At 46.9% G+C, this 20,690-nt stretch overlaps 1 protein-coding gene across 1 annotated transcript in view; it reads right to left on the bottom strand.

The window, feature by feature from the left end:
• Nucleotides 1-20,690, bottom strand: part of LOC144101930 (protein 5NUC-like) — an 84,159-nt gene that overhangs the window by 16,854 nt on the left and 46,615 nt on the right. Inside the window, exon 4 of the mRNA XM_077635165.1 lies at nt 592-777. Within this exon, the coding sequence (XP_077491291.1) occupies nt 592-777 (186 nt within the window). The remainder of the gene's footprint in view (nt 1-591; nt 778-20,690) is intronic.

The following is a 20,690-nucleotide window of genomic DNA, read 5'->3' as shown; positions in this document are numbered from 1 at the left end:
AAGAGAACCGAGTGTTACGTAATCTCTAGAGCCTTACGGAAACAAAGCAGTCCAGATGATTTAAAAGGAGTTTGTCGTTGGCAGCTACTTTATATCATGCAGCTGATTGCTGGTTCCGATTTTTAATAACAGCCGAAAGTATTTACTGGTAGCACCCCAAGCGTATATGACTATTTGAACTAAGGGGCTAATTGCTCATTAGCACCCACCCAAACGCAGCCATCCGACCACAAATCAAAGCTACGCAGCTTTAACAGACAGCTCGTAGTTGAAGAAAACTTAGAATTTTGCTTGAGATTAAAGGTATCGTTGATGGCTGCATAGCTAATGCAAAATTACGCCCCTACTTCAGATTCATAGTGATCGACGTCTACCCCGTAGTGGAGGCCCCCGAAGTAATTTGTACCACCCTTGTGGATGCAATGTACGCTGATTTAGCTCAGCACACCAGCCTGTCTACATTGCACCTCTACAGAAATGGGGTCGCCACAGATGGCAGTCGATCTCGCGACCATGGGCACACCAGGCGAGTGTCATAGCCACATGGATCACAGTTGCCAATGGCTGTTAAATGTGAATTAAAATGGTCACCTGTGTAAAGGAATGTGTTGGTGTGCCCACCAACAATGAGGTCCAATTCTGGACACTGCTCCGCAAGCTGTTGGTCAACGTCGAAGCCAACATGGCTCACGAGAATAAAAACACTAATGTTTTTCTTCTTGAGTACTTCGATCTCGGCGTTGATGCTGTCCGCCTCGGGCAATATCTGGACTTTCCCTGAAAAAAAAAATATATGTTTCGTAAGAGTATTGTGTTCTTTGGAAATCAGCGCGTACCGGGAACATGCAAATAACTTTACTTAGCCTCAGGTACATTGAACCGAGTAGGATCCTTCATAAAGGACCAAGCTTATTAGTGAAGTATTTATTTATTTTTATTTCTTTAACAAAATACTGACATCCGAGGGACAAATAGAGTGTGGAAGATAACAAGAACATCCTAGGGAAAAACAAATATATCAAATAAAGAAAAATTGGTCAAAAAGAACCACCCATGCGCGTTAAGGTCATGAAGGCGCTCAGGGGTTAAAGGATTGCTCAAAAACATCTTTTTCCAGGAATTAAAAGTGAAAGAAAGAAAAACACGCTCCCTTGAAAATAACGCCTTAACTGATTTACCCAGTGCAGAACACCAAAAAGAGGTTCGCAGAAAGTGGGACAAAGAGCATAAATTTCATAACCATTAGAAAGACGGCAAAACATTTTACCAGATCGAAACGTACCAAAGCGTGCGAAAATAAGTTTATGAAGCTTTAATTATGTCTGTGCTCCGCAAAGCCCTCTTGTAAGCTGCTGCTGTGCATTCTGGGGGTCTGTCTCCTCACGTGCTAAGAAACTGCATAGACAAAATTATACGGCGATCGCGCCCGTCGTAACTGCATGGGTGCTCGGCGATAGCTGCTCCACACGTGGATATGCAGTTCCTATATTTGCTTTGAAAGCTTCCGCCACACATGAGTGTGTGGCGATTGCGTTTCTGTATTAGGAGGGCTTGGACGACTGCTTTATGGTGTGAGAAAAAAATTAGGCACGCATACTTAAGACTTTTACGTGCGGGAATGCGAAGCCGCAGATGGTTCACTTTTCATTGCACGAGTACAATACACATTGCTGTACGACGAACGGTTGCATCATGATTTTGATTGGAAAGTCTGGAAAGGCATATAATTCAAGGCGCATCTGTCGTCAGTTCGAATCCTTGTCGCAAGCTAGCGTTCAACTTTACTAGAACATGTTAGCTATATGCAACGAAAACAATATCACACAACCCGGAACGCTGTAAGACAAACGACTGAATCAACATTTTGATACAAATGTCTGGAAATCTTGCGCCACATGGAGGTCTGCCAGTGGCGAGTGTATATATATATATATATATATATATATATATGTGTGTGTGTGTGTGTGTGTGTGTGTGTGTGTGTGTGTGTGTGTGTGTGTGTGTGTGTGTGTGTGTGTGTGTGTGTGTGTGTGTGTGTGTGTGTGTGGCTGCTTGATGACGTCACCCTGTTTTTCTTGCCATTGCTGGAATTTTTCTGTACCATCTGGCAAGTACAAACACACATGCTGCCGGCTTTTCACCTAATGGGGCTAATTAATGTTTTAGCATTAAAGTATGTTGGCACGAACTTGAGCATCTTTTCGCGCAGCGCTTTTACGGGCAGCCTCTCGAAAGCATCTGTCCTGTGCTGTGGCCGCCGCACGTTTTTGGCTCCGGTCTCCCTGATACGCGAGACGTGCATGAGCACGACGCTCCGCCTCCGCTGCATTCGTGGTCCTCCCGCTTCGAGTCTGTCGTGACAAGTCGCCGCTAGCCGTGGTTACATGAATGCAACAGAGGTCGACTGCAGTCCAGTTTTTGAGGGAAAAAGCAGGTTTTGAGAAGGAAAATAGTGGCTTGCTCGAAGTTTTTTATCTTTAATTTCCCTCAAAAAATGGCCTGGAGTCGACTTCTGTTGCATTCATGTACCCAAGGCTGCAAGCAGCTTTATCGTAACTACTGAGGCTGCCACCGCGCAGGCATATTGGATAACCGTCCTTTCAGTGCCTTCAGGACGCTTTCTTGGTAGGTGCTTGAAACGATGTTTCGGTGTCGTGCTGCGACTGCGCGCCCCACCTGACGACGATCAATGTAGTCCAGGTTTTGACGGCATACCGTCTGGTCAGGAATCATGGTGATGCAGATTGCTGGTACCTGGCCAAATTCAAAACAAGAAAAGACGTTTCGGGAGCACTACGGCTCCCTTGTTCACTATGAAGCAATCGGCGCACGGATCCGTTCTTTTGTAGCACCCAGTAGCGTTTTGAATGATTTAGCATAGATGGGATGTAGAGTTCCGTCATTCCTGTTTAATGGGTTAGACGATGTCTATGATAAGGGACTCAAGATTCTGCCATGCTGATGTGTTCTTTTCTGTTGTCAATATCTTTACTTGATCCCAGTTAATCTCGTGGCCGGATTCTTGCACATGCTCTGCGATGGCGTTAGATGCTGCTTTCTGGTTTTGGACGTCGTTCTGGTTCTCTCTCAGGCGTCTGCTGAAGTCCTTTGTTTCACCGATATATATATATATTGATGAGCAATCGGCGCAGTCAATCTCATACACAGCACATGGAAATCTTTCACGAGGGAGCTTGTCCTTCACATTCACCAGTTCTGTTCGCACCTTGCCAGCGGGGACGTGAGCGATGTTGACGCCATGCTTGCGGAAAATACGTGCAAGCGCTTCACTAATTCCCGCTACGTATATGGGGCAGCAGCTCGTTTTTCTTTTGCTTTTTCTGTGCTCTCGCGTTCTTCGGAGGCAGGCTTCAACTCCCGCTGGCGGCCGGGTACCCACCGGTTTCCTCAAAATGGGTACAAGCTGTGACCCGGCCTGGGGCTCGGCTTACTTGGGTTACATGGCTTGGAAAAGGAGCCTGCGCCCTCAAATCCCGTCGTTGTGAGCTTCGTTCAAAGAAAGGGCCACAAATTGGCTTCTACCGCACGAGGCGGATTTAACGTTGTTGACGGCGGAACTTATCGCTGATCCGTCAGAGAAACTGTGGTCAAGACCCTTTTCCCAAGCATTTCACCCTGAAGAGCCGAGCACCAGGCCGGGGGAACTCATGTACCTATTAAAAACCAGTAGGTACCCGGCGGCACCGGGGATCGAACCCAGTACCTCCCGAATTCGAGGCCGATGCTCTACCACAAGGCCACGCTTCGGTTTTTTGATGGCGCAGCATGCTGAACTTCTTCGAGCACAGTCTCATCTGCTGAACTCCTTTAGAGCGAGCTCATTTAAACTTCATCGACCACCAAGATCAACTCATTGTCTCATCTGAATCATGAACCACCTTTGCAGGCTGTGTGTTCGAAACTGGTTTTGCCCCCCGTGGGGTGCGGCGGGGTTTGCGGAGCCTCTTCCAAGCACACACCCCTGAGGAAGCCGGGCGCTGAGCCGGGGTACGCTTGTGCCCATTTTTGCCGGTGGCTGGCCGGCGGTGGGTTTCGAGCCAACCACCTGACGACGATCAAGTTACATCAAGGCACGAGGCACGGGCTATGCGCACGGGGTAGTCACGTGATCGTGGACACACTATGTCGACAGCTGCCGCCGTTCTACGGATCGCCAAGGCTGCTTCGCTAAACAGCTAACGATGTACAAACTTTTAGACACTCATAGCGGGCACACTGAAATCTTTCCCTTTATTAGGTGCAGAGGCAGGTGGTTTGTTTTGAGCTAATTTAAAAATTGTCATGCTCTACAGCAGGTGCACTTTAATGCAGTAACGCACGAGCGTCGACAGGACGGCGGGTGGACACTAAGAGCATCCTTTGAAACGATGTGGTTGTCGGTGCCACTCGGTCTCGTGTTTTCTTCCTTTTTTAATGATTTCTTTCCTAAAACAGCCATCTTCAAATTAGCCTATTTTCAGATGCAAATTATAATTACAAGCAAGCTATTCCGATTCTTAATGTAAACTTTTCTTAGGTACCTGCCCTCAACAATACTACTGCCGTTACATCTATTGTAAATATGATTTATAATTCCTTACATAACAGAGAAACAGTTATTGGCACATTCTTAGACCTGAAGAAAGCATTTGATACGGTTTACGATAAATCTTTGCTGAGCAAGCTGGGTTTCTATGGATTTCGAGACGTATCATGAAAATTTTTTCGTAGCTATCTTTCATACCGACAGCAAAAAGTACATATAGAAGCAAACACTTCTATTTTTTCTCCAGCCTCACATGGGGCAGCACAAGCATCTGTGTTAGGACCAGTTTTGTTTTCCTTGTGCATAAAAGATTACCCAAAGGGCATAGAAGATGGCGATGCCATTATATATGTTGATGACACGGCTGTTCTCATTTCAGGCAAAGACAGTGACCGAACAGAAGAAACTGCTAGTAAACAACCATGTAATATATAGCTAAATGGTTTAATGCGAATAAATTGGCGTTAAGCTGCAAAAAAAATTCATAATCTTTTCACAAGCAGGCATCAAAAATTAATGTTCTATAACTTAAAGAATCGGTGACGAAGAAATGGTCCAAGTAGAATCGTGCCCATACCTTGGCATTACCCTGGACTCGTCATTGCATTTCAAAGAAGTTATTAATGTCTGCGAGAAACTAAGTTACGTATGTATTGTACCCGTATCAAGCTCGTCAGTACTTTCCTCTTAAAACATTAGAATGGATTACTGAACATTTTAATGCCATATGTTATACGGTGTCGAATCATAAGGCTATACTCATTCTGCCTATCTGGAACCACTGATCATTTTGCAGAAACGTGCTCTGCGCAGTTTAAACAATTGAAACTACAACTATAGAGAACATACAGCACCACTTTTTCACGAACTTTAGATTATGCCATCAACAGTCGCATGGAATTACAAAACAGCATGTGCTGTGCACACTGTTTTCAAATACGACCCTATTCCTTCCGCCATCTTTATACCCCGAAAAAGGCACACACGAAGCGAAGATAAATATAATTTTACCATTCTGAGTGTTCCCAACTTATACAGCCGGCGATAATTAGCATAAACTGACACAAAAATATAGAACTTTTCCAGCAGCAGTAAAAAGAAGTCAGTTTTTCTCGCTCACGGAAGGACATCATTAACGAAAACAACTTTCTCTTTGTTGCCGAAATATATTGCTGCGCGGGAAATATGCTTTTGTTGCACAATGAATCTGGTTTAAACCTCTGTTTATGTATTTTTTTCAATGCTTGTAAACATTGTCATGTGTCGGCATTTCGTTTCTTTCGTTGTGTGCATACCACGTGATGTGTACTTCCGTTAAGGGCTATTTTTATGCAACCTATCCTTATGCTTGTAAAGAAAGGTGTACACATTTTAATATTATTTGTTACTGGCGCCAGGGTACAGCATTTTGTGCACTTATTGCATGGGCCCAAGCTAGCAACTTGCTAGGGGCCTAGATGCTTCTGCCACCTGCTTTTGTATGTGTTCCAAAGTAAATAAAATTCAGTTTGAATTGGATTGAATTTTAGCTACCAGTCCCCCATCCAGTCACGGCTCTATAGTTCCTATACTTCCAGTTCACCACGTGTTACAGACGCTAGCACCAATTCCTCCTGCAGTCACGTTCCTAGCTGGTAGAGTACGCAATTACGGCGTATTAATTTCCATGACGACGGGCGACTGAAACGGAGGAGGCGAGGGATGTTGGTATTATGACAGACTGGCCCAAAGAGGGGTCCGATACGGAGGTGGAGGGATGTATTGTTGTCCGTCTGGAGTGCGCGCGGCCACGCGCTGCGCTTTACTTGCGAAAGAAATAACTTTAATGACAAAGGGATTTGGCACACTAAGTCCCTGGGTCCCCGCACGACCCCGCTGCACTATACGTCCATGAGTAGCGTGGAGGTGGGTGCAATGAGTACAGGAGGTGGTGTATGCATGCTCCCGGGTGGATGCCGCAGAGCTATAGGGGTAGGGGAGAGTGCGGGTCTGAAGGCGGCGCCTTAATATTTGGTGATAATTGTCAAGAGATTGATGGAGTAGGGGGTAAAGCTGGCGTTCGGCGCGATATGCCTGGCTCTGCTCGCTGAAGAAGTGCATGCGCTCCCGGGAAGAGCCCGACTCCGACTCCGTCGCCGCCTAGTTGATAAGACCTCGGGTGTGGTCATTGGTCGCTTCGTTGCCGGGGTTCCCAGAGTGCAGGCGCCCAGATCAGCTTCACACGGCGGGGCGGCTGTATGCGGGGTGAGTTGAGGATGCGGAATGCGGTCTCATGGACTCGCTCTCGTGCAAATTTAACAGTGCAGCTTTTGAGTCGGTAAAGACAGGTAAGAGCGATTGCGCGATTGGTTTTAGCTTGACTTGACTTTTCGCAATCTTTTCTGGGCAGTTGTGGCATGTTTGCATAGCTCGCGTAGTTGATGATTGTAGTAATTTTTATGGCGCAAAGGCATCTGCGGCCAAAGAGCGCCACGTCACAAGGTATTTTCGTTTGTTAAAGGTGGAGTCAAATACTCATTTCCCAAGCATTTCGCCCTGAATAAGCCGAGAACCAGGCAAGGGGTAGCTTGTACCCATCGTATCACCGGTGGTTACCCGGCGGTACTGGGGATCGAGCCCAGCACTTCCCGCATGCGAGGCGGATGTTCAGGACACTAGGCCACCGCTGCGGTGCTCTCGCACTGACAGTTAACGATGTTAACCGCAGCGCTGGGTCGAAGATCAAAGAACATATTCTGCACAATTTTCTTGACATCCTTCTCGCCCGTATCAAAGTTGTTTTCAGTCGAAAAGAGATGTTCCTGCACAAGAGTTACTGTTTACTATTTTATGATATTCCGTACCAATCAAATCTAAATGCACGATGCATGAGGTCAAATCTAAATGAGTGTCTATGAATGCGAGACGTTAAATCGAGCTCATACGATCGTTAAGGGTAACGGACTGGACATTGAGTGAAGGTAAGCGTAGCAGCGGGCGAAAGAAAGTTAGGTGAGCCGATGCGATAAAATTTGCGGGGGTAAGGTGGCCGCAGCTGGCACAGGAGAGTCCTAATTGGAGAGGTATGGGAAATGTATTTGTCGTATACAGTGGGCGTATAGTCAGGCTGGTGATGATGACAACGGGCATATTGAGAACACTCAATACGTGAGCGATCATTTCGGGCTTACTGAGTGCACGCACGCAATTAAATACATGCACGATCTACGTGAAAGTCGTAGTTAGATGGAATGATTGTTTAGTATTTGTGGGAACACATGCAAACAAACCATTATCACGCAACAGCCCTAACTGTCCATGCTAACATCTGCGACACCAAGAGCTAACATACAGTTCCATTATCTGTTCCCAAGCAAGATGACTGGTAGGTGGACAGCCGTGAAAAGGTCTGAAGGTTTTAATGCAGGAATGCATTTAACGGCCACATTTTCGACGCTGTTTGTCAGCAAGTTTTGTACGTCCGGTTCTCGTCCGTCCAAAGCTGGACGTCTATAGGACCTGCATAAGGGCACAAGGTGCTTCTTAAATGAGGTTCATGGTCATTGTTTCCTGTGTTTCTTGTGTTTGCTCACGATATCGTAGATTTGTGCCAGGCCAACTACGCCTGGTTTAAAGTATCACCTACAGAAACGATGCTTCGAAGTCAGACACGCATGGCATCCCAAAGAGAATTGTTCCTAGGGGAAAAAACTACTGGGTCCACTCGGGGTTTCCAGTTGGACCCTGTTCGACTGCACAGTTGGTTACAATTGTGTATTTGGAACTAATTGGATTGTCCAATTGGTTCGAATTGTTTATTTAGAACCAATTGAAAGCGCCACTAGAGACCTTTCAATTGGAACCAATTTCTTTCAAGTGGACATTCCAATCTTTCCGATTGGAACCATTTGGTTCCAAATACACAACTGGAAACATTTCGACATTCCAGTTAGAAAACCTAATCGAGTGAAATGGCATTTTTTAGCGTGAGTGTAACACCAGGCAGCTGCAGTACAAAGGATCTTTCAGTGCGTACCTGCGCACAGGTGGCGAGCGGAACGCGGCCCAGTGATTCTGGGCTCTCTACTCAAGAATCGCCATGAGAGCGCCAGGTGACGCCACGTGTTGGCAAGGTGGGTGCACGCCTGCTGGGTCGGGACCATAAGCCGGTGCGCACTGGCGGCGAGAAGATACGAAACTCTCACCCGGCGGTCGAGATAGAACGGCCATTTTAACTTGCTTCTGAAAATTTCCCGCGTTGTGTTCCTATGACTTAAAGCAAAGGTGCTGGCATCGACAGAACCTTCCACACTGTTCCCAATCGCCGAGAACGCAAAAGCCTTCGGAAGTGACAGGCGAGACCTTTACCGCGGAAGAAAGCCGACAGCACGGTCGTCTAGAGAAGCATCAGGAATGACCTTTGACCAGAGAAGATGACCGGGAGCAAGACCGCCTTCGGCAGCGAAATCACGGGTCAGCATGCACGAATTGCTGCTGTGTGGGAGTTTACACATAGCATGGATTACACCACTACTTTTTTCAGTAAGGTGTTACAAAGAAAGCTTTAAAAAAGGTATATAAACAGCATATTCATAGTTACAACATTATCTAAGGCTTTCATATGAATGGCGGCGCCCGAGAAAACGTACTGAGGTAGTGGTGCTCTGTCGTATCCGTACGGGTCTCGCTGCACTGTTCGCCATTTCGAAGGTCACGAGCACAAAACACTGTCATAATCACATGAAGAAACACGTCGCCGAAGTGACAGGCGCCGCAAAGCCTGCGAGAGCGCCCGAGGCAACGCTTCCAACACAGCTCACGAAACAAGCAAAAGCCAAATGCGACATCGGCCCACTAGCACTAGTTGTGCTTAGTTTAACTCGGGCCTCTAAACTCCGCCTTAAGGGTATGACGTGATATCTTTAATGGGCGAATCCCGTTATATGCGGAATTGGTCATTCACTACATTCATAGGTCTCTGGGAGCCCTCCCTTACAAAAGTTTCTTTAGATAGTCTACAGGCTATCCATAAACTTCTGTCTATAAAGTCTTTAGACTCTCTATAGACAAAGCCTAGAGAAATAGACAATCTATAGATATTTGGCCATACACCTTTAGTACACTTTTTTCTATACACTGTCTATAGACTACGAATAGACAAAAATAAATATCTATAGGAAGGCAATAGAGTCTATAAAAAGTCTATAGACTGCCTATAGACCATCTCTGTAAGGGAAGTTTATACAGCTCCTGGCGCAGTGGTGCAGCGGTTAAGCGATGTGCTCTTCCGGAGCAACCTCTCAAGACTAATCATTATTTAAATTTCCACCTGCCACTGTGGGCAGTTTGCTCACAATCCGGTGAGCAGATTGTGATGACATCCGAACGTCACGTGGCCAAGGTGGCGCCGACTTGGCACCATCTTCAGGGGAGTGGGAACCAGAGACGCGCGTTTTAACTTTATAACTTGATTTAGAGCGAAACCTCTACTCATCGGCGAACAACTTTCGATTTCGATGCGGATGAGACAACTTTCAATGCCTCACAATGATAAACCGAACACGATCATGTTTCCAACATGATCGTTAATCAACAAGCCCAACTCTCTACTGTTCCGAGTCAAACCGAACTTAGCTGCATGGCGGTATGGCCCAAGCTGTGGTAGTATGATCACGTGATCATATGACTATGAGCATTGGATACCTCACCTTCGCCGTTGACCTTGAACGTGACCCTGATTTTGACCTCGACATTTGATTTGAGACACTAGGCATCACGTGTTTATGATGTCAGTGTCTCAGGTGATGTTGGCTGCGTGTATAAAATCCGACATCCCGCGGCTGTGCTCTCACTCGCCGAGGACAAGGAGCGAGCAGGTCCGCTAGGGCTACGTTGCATCAGAGGCGTCAAGCTGACTCGGATAATCCTGCTGATATAGGTCGTCGGCAAAGAAACGTGCTCAGCCTCGCGATGAAGCCCTTGATCTGCAACAATAAAACAGTCAAACCAAGCGAACCGTGTCTCACCATGCTTAAGAGAGCTTTCGCTCGTATACATAACTGGGCTCAAGACACTTTGAACCCAAGCCGTTTTTGGTCCACCAGCTGTCACTGTTGAGGTATAGGGGGTGGGCGCTGCGTACGTCCTATGGCTAGGGTGCGGAAAATGGTATATCGCGTTTTGGCGGATGCGAATTTTGTGATGTCGCGAATGCTGTGCACATACAGTGACGGAATGGAGCCTTGGACTGATTTACATTTGTGGGTGTGTTTTGTACGTGACAATCCCATAAGCTGTCACGGGAGTCAGTGCTGTGCCGAACTGTTCGCGTTTCAATCGAAACAAGAAAAGCAGCCAACAGGCGGCGGTTCCAACGGCAACGAGCTACGCGGGTCAGAAATTAAAATTGTGAACAAAGGGAAAGCGCACATCCCTCCTTGCACTCTCAAGTGAAAGAGGTACCGCGAATTTGCTGGGACGGAATTTACGGAAGTGGTGACTCGCGTCTTCCTGGCCCTGGTTCAGCCTCCGAAGAGTTCGCACATGAACGCGCTTGGTCTGTCGACTTCGGGCGCGCCGAGCTGTTGCGACGCTTGTCTTATGGATATCGGGCTTTGACCTCTGTCTCCGGCCTCACCCTGCGGTCCTCCGCAGCTCCGCTCCTCACTTCCGGTGCACGCAGACACATCGGAATTCTTCCCCTTCGCCTTCAAGACAGATCGTCACTTTCTTCGTCCTCGGTCTACCTTCGCGTCATGCTTTCTGGAGCCTTCCTAGTCAAGACGCCTTGCCGGCACTTCTCCTGCGAGTCCAGCGCACACCTGACTCTTCACTCCACAGTCGCCTGTGAACCACTGCTTCCTGAACCTGGCACTGCGGGGACATTGAACTGTGATCAATAATTCCTTCCAGTGCACGTCCCCTTTGAACAAATCCTTCAAACAAATCAGAAGGTGCTTGGTAGGTATACCTACCGGTTTTCGAACCAGTACAAGGTTTCCTCCGGCACGGTTCTCGGCTTCTCTAGAGTAAAATGCTTGGGAAAGGGCCTTGGACCAAACTGTTCCGTTGACGGGTGAGTAGCTTGTTCAGATGTAAAACAACGTAAATCCACCTGGTGCAGTAAATTTCACCTGTGACCATTTTGGGTGGATCGCCGGCACTTAAGCCGTCGATCCGACGATTGCTAATTCAGGTAAATGTCCGGCGCTGCTGGGGCCACTTCATAGAGTTGCCAAGACCGATGTTCAGCTTGGAATATTGAAATGCTGGAAGCATCTTGGAATGATGCTGCAACTTTAGCTGTTTTACAAAGCAATAAACGACTTTTCTTGGAGTATAAATGATTTCTAACAGCAGGTTACAGGACGCTATTTGTATTTTAATTGTTTTTTGTCATTGCGAAACAGAACGTAATAGTCATTTTAGGTATTGTACATAACTTGACAGAGAAAAAATGTTTGCCTGGATGGTTGGATGAACGGTTGCCTGGATGGCTCAAGCACTTTTAAGCTGCTGCGGTGCAGCTTTTTCTCCTCTTCCTTGATTTCGCCAATGATGACTTCTTTGATAAAAACAAAATAAGTTGACTGGTTCCTGCTAACACCCCCAAGAGACCGATATTGTCCTCGCGTCTACTTTAAGCGCAACCAAACTCTCACCACCTCCTTGCACACACCAGCCTAGCGAGAACGCATGGGTTACAGTGTGCACCAAAATCATACCTCCTCTGCACAAGCGGGTCTTGTCTGCAGCAGTCTCTTTTTTTTCAGAACAGGCGCACCTACATCATGCCGTGAAACAGGACAACATCTCCTTTGTTTACGCAAAGCCTCATGTTTCCCAGGAGCGCGCAAACATACAGCGGAATGGCATCGCTGCAGACTTTTCATGCTCATAGGCTGCCGACCAACTCTGACCTTAGACAAGATCTGTTGTTGTGATGCCCATCCCGGCCTGTCCATCAGGGGGCCAAGACTTCGCAGGCAGCATCCAAGGAGCCGATCCCACTATACTTACAACGTCATTGCTGAGGCAGTGGAATCTTCCGTCCCAATCCACTGCCTCCGCAGAGGACGAGGACCTGTAGGAAGCCGCAGGAGAAGCCTCCAAAGCTTCTGCTATCCTTGTCCTTGGGATCAAATACAGGAATCACATCTTCCGACCAGGGTCCTTGCAATACAGGACATGTGGAAGGTACAACCACAGAAGTTACCTCTGTCATCCCGTACTCCCGCGCTGTCTGAAATGCAGCGCCATCGCCAAACGAAGCAACCGCCTGGCCAAAGACCCTGGTTGTCTTCACTGCCAGGGACGTCACCAGCAACTAGTAACCATTGCACAAAGCGACAACATGAAAGGAAACTCGCTGCTGCTCTCTGCGCCACCGCTGCGCCCCGAGAGCGAGAGCAGAATTTCACCGCCTTCCTCCAAAAGGCTACGCATCGCGCAGGCAACACTACTACTAATCCTTCCACTTCGCCTGCCACGAGAACCTCCTCGAGCAACACCTCCGCTGGCTATCCCCGAAACGATCGCCACTAAGTGACATAGGCCACCTCCAACAAAGAGGATGAGGTTCTTTCTCTTGAACTCCAACTAACAGGTGCCCCCCCCCCCCGCTCTCTATCTCGGCAATAGTAACGAAGGAACAGTATGACTCATTCTGAAAGCCATCTGTGAAACTTTACCTTCCGGCTTTCCCGTCCGCCAACTCGTCTCCTCGCAACTGCTGCAATCCTGCCTCTTTTCAGCAACAAGGCGAACAAAAATTAGAAACCCACTCTCCCTCGCGTACTGCAGTGCAAAGTTACCTGTTTTCAACGAATTACTCCGTAGGAACAAATAGGAAGTTACTTCCTTCCTTTCCAAGAACCCTACATTCTTTTGTACCATCCCTTCTCTATGGCTACATTCCGTACCTCTGTTGCACAGAGTGCACCCGCACTGGCTGCTACACAGTACCATGTTGCGACGACGCTCACCCCTAAGGCCCACCTCGTGCTGCACTTTTCGGTCTGAGGCAGAGATTTTCTTACAGTTAACTAGAGGGAAAGCTAGTGGCGCTGCACCTCAGCCACCCTGGACGCTCAAAGCATCATGGGCCGGTGAGCTACTTGGTGCGGGACAGTCAGATTTTTTCGGGAACACAGAGTGGCGTTACTGAGATGCCCCATTCCGTGCACGGCGCGCACCACGCGTAAACGACTTTGGCGAGAACGTAGTGCGCAAAAGCCATAGTTGTGAAAACGTAAGAGCACACGATGCCAATAAAAGGCTTTTGTTTTCCGAAATGCTATTATGAAACCCCTTAAAGTGTGTAAGAAACCTCATTTTTTTAAACATATTTGTTTTTAAAAGTGCGCCTGTCAAGCACGAGATATTGGCTTTTGCGGTCTGGGATACCCGGCCAATAGGAGAGCAAGTCATCGCTTATTTTGGGCAGACATGCTTCGTTTATTTCGGGCAGGCATTTACATGCTTTTCTGCTGGTTTGTTGCAATTTATAGACAGGCATTACACGCTAGGGCATTCTTGATTATGGAACAACGTTTATTTTTCATTATTTTTTGGCCAAAAGTTATGGTTCTGCAGTCGGTAGCTCTCCGCCCCATGATGCTTAGAGCACCCATGATGGCCGAAGTGGTCTCGAGGAAGCTCCAAACTCCCATAGGAGGGGCGCCAGCTTTCCCTCTAGGTAATAGTAAGAAGCTGTATGGTCTGAGGGACCTGCAGCTCTCGCTCATGGACACTTGCACCACGCTCAGCAAACAGCCTAAATCTCCCCGATATTGGGGCATTTTTCATTACTGAAGTTCCTACCTCCTGGTACTCCCCATTGCGGTCGTTAGGAGCATCACCATCTCGCAGCTTGCTGAGGTTGTTCAGTACCAGTACCACCTGTACTTTCCTTAGAATCAATCACTACTCCCTGAAACTCACACCTTCATCCGCCTCAGAGGCTCATCGGCCCTTATTGGGTTACCTCAACACCTGGCGATCTTTACAGGGCACCCAGAAGAGTTAAATTAAGGCGCTCACCAGACTTATATAGAATCAGCTATCAAGTCCTACAAGACCTGAACTGCCCTGAGCGCTAGCGCCTTGCTTCTCACTGACACTGGGTGGTAATAGCAGGCGTTCCCGTCCTAACGCCAATGAAACAAGCCAAAAACCCTTTGAGCTTCCACCTTGTCTCTCTCATGTCAGCACCTTGCGAGGCCATGTGGGATATGGTCCTACTCAGCCTCACCTGGATAGGACAAGCCCTAAACTTCTCCCACAAAAACAGAAGGGATTCAGACAATTCCGGTGCACAACAGACGTCATCATCGAATTAGTCTCAGCCATTGAGCAGCCCGTCAGAATTCGCCAGCCCTTTTGTCCTCCTAGATATGAAGAGCGCATTTGACCTACTTCCACGCGGCGCAATCTTCTCCGCTCTCTGTCAGCAAGAAATATCTTGCCATCACTTCCATTTCATCCCCCCTTTCCTCTTTGAGCTGGTCATCATCATCAGCAGTAGCACGACTACGCCCACGGCAGGGCAAAGACCTCTTCCATGTCTCTCCAATTAACCCTGTCCTTTGCCAGCTGCGGCCACCGTATCCATGCATTCTTAATCTCATCCGCCCACCTAACTTTCTGCCACCCCGCCTTCGCTTGCCTTCTCTTGGAATCCACACCGTTACTCTTATGTACCAGCGGTTAGCTATCCTTCGGATTACATTACCTGCCAAAGGCCATTTCTTCCTCTTGATTTCGACTGGGATGTCATTAGCCTGCGTGTGTTCCGTCACCCATTCTGCCTGCTTCCGGTCTCTTAACGTTAAACCTATCATTTTTCTTTCCAAAGCTCGCTGCGTTGTTCTCAACTTCAGATGAATCCTTTTCGTTAGCCTCTACGTTTCTGCCCCGTAGGTGAGTACCGGTATGATGCAGCTGTTTCTTGAGGGATAATGGTAAACTACCATTCATGATCTGAGGGAACTTGTCATATGCGCTCCATCCCATTCCTATACTTCTTGATATTTCCCTCTTATGATCGGATCAACAGTCACAATCTGCCCTAAGTATCCGTTTACCACTTAAAGTACCTCAATACCAATTCTGAACTGCTGTTCCCTTGCGAGACTGTTGAACATTACTTTGGTTTTCTGCATGTTAATTTTTTGACCGACCGTTCTGCTCTGCCTGTCAAACTCACTGATTATGCTTTCCAGCTCATTTCCTTAGTAAATTAGCAAGAAAATGTCATCAGCAAATCGCAAACTAATTAGGTATTCTCCGCTAACTCTTATCCCCAAATGTTCCCAATCCTGGCCTCAAAATTCCTCCTGTAAACAGGCGGTGAATAGCACTGGCGAGATGTACCTGCCTGGCATCCTTCCTTATTGAAATTTTATTGCTGACTTTATGGAGGACAATGGTAGCTGTGCGTTTGTTGCAGATATCTTCCAGTGTTTTCACATAAGGCTCTTCCACACCCTGATTCTGCAGTACCTGCATGACTGCCAAAGTTTCCACTGATTCAAATGCTTTCTAGTAATCAATGAAGACTATATTGAGAGTTTGGTTTTATTCCGCGGATTTCTCTTTCACCTCATTGATGGTGTGAACACAGTATATTGTCGAATATCCTTTACGAAGGCCTGTCTGGTCATTTAGTTGATTGAAGTCTAAGGTCATCCTGATTCCATTTGCGATTTCCATAGTAAATACCTTGCAAGTAACGGACAGTGATCTGGCCGGTCTTTATTTGTTCTAGTCCTTGAGGTCTCCTTTCTTATGAATTAAGATAATATTAGCATTCTTCCAACCTTCTGGTACCCTCGAGATCATGAGACATTCCGTATACAGGGTTGCTACGTTTTTTAGCACAATCTCCCCTCCGTCCTATAAGAGATCTGCGGTTCCGTGATCCTCACCAGCTGCTTTCCCTTTTCCATTGCTCGCCAAGGCTTTCCTTAGTTCCTCTTTCATTAATGGGGGGATGTGCCATTGCAGTGCTCTATTGCCTCTCGCATTAACGTACTGATTACGTTGGCTAATTTACAGATTTCTGTAGAACTGTTCGGCTACTGCATCTATTTTATCTATATTGCTAATGACATATTACCAAACACTTTGCCTAGTCTGGATTTTTTGTATGTATTGGATGAAATTTTTAATTTCAGTCTTTTTTGTTTTGTTCTTTTGGTCTGCTCTCAGTTGTTCCGCCTGCCTCAGCCATCTAATGTTCACTGACTTCATTTATTAACGTGATAGCGTTAAATGCCTCATTACACAGAAAATCCAGTGTCGGCGTTGTGAGCAAAAAATCACGAGCAAGGCTCTGGCAGGTGATGTCCAGAAAGCAACCTAGGAGGCAGATGGGCCATCTAGGTATTATGATCTTACGGCCACAGCCTGCCCAGCGGAGAGAGAGAAAACTGCCAACCGTAGGAGGCAGAATTTAAATGAATGATTGAATGATTGGTGGCTCTAGAAGAGCAACTTGGGCAGCGCTCACCGCTGGGAACACTTGCCATCGTAGGGCAGTTGTGCAACGCTTAACGGCTGCACCGCTGTGCCAGGAGGTGTGTGAGGGCTCCTAGGCGTGTACGAATGTAATGTAGAGAATGACTTTCTGCATATATGGGAATTAACCCGTTACACTATCGCGATGTAGCCTTAATGCGGAGGTTAAGTGTCCCCGCCATTTCTTTTTTCTGTAGCGATAGCTACATTACGGTAGCATTTCGAGCCATCAGCGTGGCGGCGCCGCCACGCTGTCACGTGGTGCGGAGCAGCAGCCCGCGGCGCGGCGCCATGCCTGATCACGTGGTTCGCCACATGGTTTGTTACGTTCCCAGTCACGTGGTGTGGAGCAGCTGCTGCTGCCGACGACACCAAACTGCCACAGCTGTGCGCATGCGCCGTGTCAAGTGGGGCGAAGATGAACAAGGAAAGCGAAACGGAGCGGCAAACTTCGCAATTCAACCGAGAAAGTTCCACTCGGCCAGCTGTAGCTATCGCGTCACTCCAGGTTTAACCAGAGCTAAACCACCGCCATTTTTTGTTCACTGTGCACAAGGATAAGTACATTCAATTTCATCTGCCTGTCTCATTATAAATGTCTGTATAGTTCAGCTTGGGAAAGCCGCAAAGAAGAAAGCTGTAAGAAGAAAGAAATAAGCTCAGCGTGCGCTCAAAGGCGTTCATTTTTCATCGATGGTTTTCTTAATTTCTTTTTTCCATCAGTATCGTGCCGTTCATTATCCTTTCCAGCGGTTTGTCTGCTTTACTTTCTTATTTTTCTTCCCAGGATTCAATGAACTGTAATCATTTCAGGGCATTGCATACCGTGCCGTGAAATTAAAACACTAATGATGTCCATATCTTAATTGCGTTACGGACCGGTGCACTAAACAAAAAATGGTTTTAGAGCGCCAAATGCAAATACATGCGCTTTTCATGTCGTCGCGCCTCACCACCTGCCTCTTAAAGTATCAACAATGCTTCATTAGCCCCGGTTACCTCGTATAATTACCTCGGTTTACATCTGACATTAAACTTATCCTCGAACCTGTGTATCACCTACATTACTGGCAACGCTTACCGCAAATTCGGTTACCTAAACAAACTTTTCTAATGCATCCACTTCAGTCAAATTCCTTCTTTATAAAAACACTGGCTTGTTGAAAGGTTGAATACGCAGCGTCAATATGAGACCCTCAAACTAAGTCGCTTACATCTGTTTTGGAAGCTGTTGAGAATCGTGCCCCTGGTTTTATCCTTTACAACTATGACCACGCATCAAGCGTCACACAAATGAAAAATACATAGTCACTACCATTACTTTCACTGCGTCGAAAAATGTTATGACTGCCTTTTTTGAACACGTACAACCTCAGTCATGTTTTTAAAAACGCTTTGCTCATTCCGCCCACCTATGTTTCGTCGCGCGTTGACCATCCACGCAAAGCGGCGTTGCACCGTGTCACACTACGGCTCGCCTAAATTGTTTCTTTCCAACTACATCATCCAAGTGGAATCACTTGCCAGCAGATGTGGCCCTCACCGACAGTCTAGAGCATTTTGAGGAGAAGTTGAGTGCTTGCTTTTCTTGCTCACGATTTGCGTGCTCGTCGGTTTGTACTGCCACATGAATGCTCTGTCTTGCTGATTTGTAGTTAGTTTTGTTGGTTTTTGTTTTGTTTCTTCTTCTAGTTTTCCATGCAGGTGCACAATTGCTAAAATGTGTAATACTCAGTGCAGTTAGCCATACGTACTGTTGTAATCCGCGAACGTATTCCCATTCTTACCATCTGTGGTATTGTACGCCTTTTATCACTGCCCTCAATAATGCTCGCAGGGCCATTAGTGTATTTGAAATAAATAAATAAATAAAAAATCAATCCTTGATCGAGAACGCCTCTGTTTTGCCAGTGATTGCGGTTAGAGTGTTCGTGGTTTGTCGTCGCCTAGGGTACACTAGGCTATTATGATGCAATTTTGAACCCTAGCTAGTCAGTAGCGGCGCCTGCTGCTGGCACAACGCGGCATTTTTTGAGAGGAGGCCACTGGAAGGGTCGTTTCTTCTCCCTCATTGTTTTCTCAGCTGATGCCACTGGCGAAAATGACGGTAATGATCACACGTAGCCTTACCCGTAAGCGTATACTCTTTGAAGCAAAAAAAGAAAAACAAAACAACCCTGGGCATTGCTTTTTACTTCCACGCTCATCCCAGAGAATCTTCTTCAGCCTACGGCAAATAATTAAATATCATTCAATACACAGCGCTGTGTTTGTCTCTTTTTCAGTCCCGCCTTTCGTGCGCTGTGCCTTCATTTAGTACCATTCAAAAAGAATTTTACTCCTTCGCAGTGGTCACGCCGAGCGCCAGTGCTTAGCAGAGTAGCAGGTGCGAAAGCTGTTTAGGAGTGCGGGAAAAGAAGTTCTGCAACTTTTTTAAGATCGTGCTAGAGTAGAGGCCTGCTGTGAAAGTGAGTGATATGAGTGTATCCGCGGTGTTCAAATTTTCTTTCGTGGCTAGAGGTCTACGTTTTTCTTGTATGGTAACTTAGTTCTACTTCAATAAGGGTCACTGAATTCTCTGTGGTTGCTCTCAAATCCAATAAGATGACGGTTCAGGCTAATTGATGGTTCATGGATAAAGTTTTACAGTTTTGCACGACACAGGAAGTCTCCCATGTGTTCTGCGCTGTAGACCATTTGTCGTGCTCGTAAATCGTATATCGACTAAAGAGGGGAGCGAGATGGTTTGGAGAATGTTTGACGACATCAATAAAACCGCGCCGAGATCTTATGCGCTGCCTACGGAGCATAAACACTGCTCTCGTGGGCCCCGGAGGTCGTAACACCACTTCTGAGGATATCGCTGGAAAGTGCGCCTCGGAGTTCTCGTTTTGCATCCTTCATTGACCGCATTACAGGCGATGTGTAAACATTGTTCCACAAAAATGACTCCCGCATTGCGCGGCAAACATAGCCCTTCATAGGAGGTGTGAGAAAGTAATGATCACAAGGGGTGCAAGGCAAAAAATATATACTTTGTTATGAACTGCTTGCCTTCTAGCTACCGTAAGAAGGTTGCTCAGCTGCCATGACAGGTTTTTTCCGCAAGAAAGACGACACATGTGAGTTTTTTTTTGCGCAAAAACCTGTCATGGCGAATGAAGAATCTGGCCAACTAGCCCGAGAACATTAGTCAAGAATGTTTAGCTCCAACGAGCTAGGCGTAAGAATTAACGGAGGAAACATTTGTGATTGCAGAGTAGCTGATGACATAGCTGTGCAAACAAATGACAGGATATGTGTGGCAAGACTTGGCAGGCAAAGTACAGCGGAGTCTTAGCAGTTTGGCCAGGGAGAAGAAGGTTAAGGTAGATAGCGATGTATTACTAGTGCCTGGACCAAGTACGGCCTACCGATTAAGACCATGAGAAAGAAATTACAAAGAAGATATTTATAAATCGGAGCGCAGGGGCTCTCAAGCTATGATAAGCTACTTGGCGATGTCTCCCCCGTTTGACACGAAGTATGTGTTTGATAGGCACAACTCCAGGAGGCGGCACACATCATTTACACTCTGCGGGGTTCGTGCGCTGAGTGTGTCGTCGCGTTGTAGGGCGTCACACACTCAGTGCACGAACCCCGCTGA

This window comes from Amblyomma americanum, chromosome 8 (assembly GCF_052857255.1).
Source record: "Amblyomma americanum isolate KBUSLIRL-KWMA chromosome 8, ASM5285725v1, whole genome shotgun sequence".
In the NCBI taxonomy this organism is placed as follows: Eukaryota; Metazoa; Arthropoda; class Arachnida; order Ixodida; family Ixodidae; genus Amblyomma; species Amblyomma americanum.
This window is presented reverse-complemented; position numbering and strand designations above follow the sequence as displayed.